General features: G+C 50.4%; 1 protein-coding gene across 2 annotated transcripts; it reads left to right on the plus strand.

Moving 5' to 3' along the window:
• On the plus strand, positions 1 to 1806 carry rnf182 (ring finger protein 182). 2 transcript variants are annotated; one of them, XM_056420298.1, is made up of 2 exons: positions 1 to 937; positions 1596 to 1806. In XM_056420298.1, the coding sequence occupies exons 1-2, from the start codon at positions 197 to 199 to the stop codon at positions 1737 to 1739; spliced, it is 885 nt and encodes a 294-aa protein (XP_056276273.1). In that variant the 5' UTR covers positions 1 to 196; the 3' UTR covers positions 1740 to 1806. The 2 variants fall into 2 exon arrangements, with proteins under 2 accessions (XP_056276273.1, XP_056276274.1); XM_056420299.1 differs by lacking the exon at positions 1596 to 1806 and having other exon boundaries at positions 1 to 1309.
• The last annotated feature ends 308 nt before the right edge of the window (positions 1807 to 2114 follow it).

Genomic DNA, 2114 nt, shown 5'->3' on the forward strand with positions numbered 1-2114 from the left:
CAGAGGCCAGAACTCACCAGAGTCTTCCCCTCATCAACTTCCAAATCTCTCTCTCTCTCTGACACACACACACTGCAGGAGCCTGTTGGACAGCCACAATGAAGCCCAGACCGTCGTCGCCGTCTATGGGAAACGTGCCGTGTCGCTCGTGAGCCCGGACCTCAACTTTTTGCTGAACTTCTCTCTTGGGGTCGTCATGGTGATCGGGCCGCACGGCGCCGAGGACGGCGTCGGCGTCGGCGGCGTCGGCCGCGACCACGTGGACCTGCTGAGCCCCGACGACCTGGAGTGTAAGATCTGCTACTGCGCCTACAACCTGGGGAGGCGGCGGCCGAAGGCGCTCGAGTGCCGCCACCGTCTGTGCGCCAAGTGCCTCGCCAAGATCCTGGACCTGGGGGAGTCGCCTCCCGACGCCGTGGTGTGCCCGTTCTGCCGCTACGTCAGCGGCCTGCCGGACGACTGCAACCTGGCGGCGGCGCTGGCGCTCCAAAGCAGGAATCGGAGGACCACCGAGCTGCTGCTCAGCCCCGGGCTCCTGAGCTCCCTCATGGGTAGCAACCCGCCTGTGGCGTCCCCTTCTTCCTCCTCCTCCTCCTCCTCCTCCTCGCCGGGCTTCTCTTCCTCCACCCCCTACTCCTCCATCCGGGGCTCCCCTAACTTTGTGGTCATTACCATCATGGAGCCGCCGCCGCCATCATTGCCCGCTTCCACCCAAGACCTCCACCTGCACCACCAGTCGACCGGCGGCTACCGCTCATCCAGCCTGGACTCCGTGGCGTCCGTCGCGCGGAGGTGGACGGCGTGGAACTGCGCGGTCCTCCTGCGCCGGACCTCGGCCCGGGCGCTGGTGTGGGTGCTGGGGCTGCTGTACTTCGGCTCGCTGCCCATGGGCGTTTACCTGCTCATCGTGCAGAGGACGACGCTCGGGGTGCTGCTGGTGAGCATGGTTCCCGCCAGCCTGGCCATGATCATGGTCTACGGGCTCTGCCAGTGTGTCTGCCACGAGCTGTGGGACTGCATGCCGCCGTAACGGGGACCGGTCCAACGGGCAACGACGGGCTTGCGTTGAATACGCCTCGACAACGGGGTCTCCGGAATTCACTAATGGGGGATGTTCCTGTGTAACCGCGTCGACGCGGCAATAGCGTGATGGAGCCGGGGGCTTTATGTAAGAAGAGAGCAAGAACATAATGTACAAACGGAGCTCAGAGTTTGGGGCTTGTCATCCTTCTACATGTACATGTGTGCTCTGTTTAGCTTGGTAGATGACTAATTACCCAATAAATGCCAGATTTAACTCAACCTTTAATGCCCCTTGTGGTGGAATCTGTGAGATATTATGCGTGATTTTGTCGCAGTGAGAAACCTGAAGGTCTTTAAGCTCTCACTGGTGGTAAAAAAAATAATTCTAGATTTTGTACAATATTATTATAAACCGGAGGTTTTTGTTGTATGTTTTTTTTTTAATAAACTGGAGATTTTTATTTTATGTTTTTTATTTTTTATTTTTTATTTTATTTCATGAACTGGAGTTTATTTTATTTTATTTTATTTTATTAAACAGCACTGACATTTTTGTTTCTAATTGGTTTCAGATTGCGTCGCAGCCAGAAACGCATCAAAGGGAAGTTCAGCGTCACGATGTCCTGGTGGTTCTTGAGCTCAGCGTTAAACTGTGGAAAACACTTTTTATGCACCGGAAAAGGGAAATAATTATGTTTTCTCTCCACATTTATTAATGAATATGAACAACAAGATATCCAACAGTTTGCTCCTGAAATTAAAAACATAACTACTATGCCCCTTTATACTTGTCATGCTTAACAAGTGATGACTCGTATAGAGAATGGAAGTAAATCATCTTTTTTCCAAATTTTTTAGATTTACGTCATGTGAAATTTTGACTATTTTCATGATTATGATTATGATGATAATTCCGAGTCAAATGTAAATAATACTTGTGTCAAAATGAACACTTCTCAGTGTAGAATAATAACTCTTACCAGAGTTGTGTTAACTCTGAAATTGTATCACTGTCTGAGTGTTACTTTATATTACATTACATTTCATTTAGCTGAAACTTTATACAAAGAGACTTACAATCATGTCATATT

This window comes from Pseudoliparis swirei, chromosome 8, assembly GCF_029220125.1.
Source record: "Pseudoliparis swirei isolate HS2019 ecotype Mariana Trench chromosome 8, NWPU_hadal_v1, whole genome shotgun sequence".
Taxonomy (NCBI): domain Eukaryota; kingdom Metazoa; phylum Chordata; class Actinopteri; order Perciformes; family Liparidae; genus Pseudoliparis; species Pseudoliparis swirei.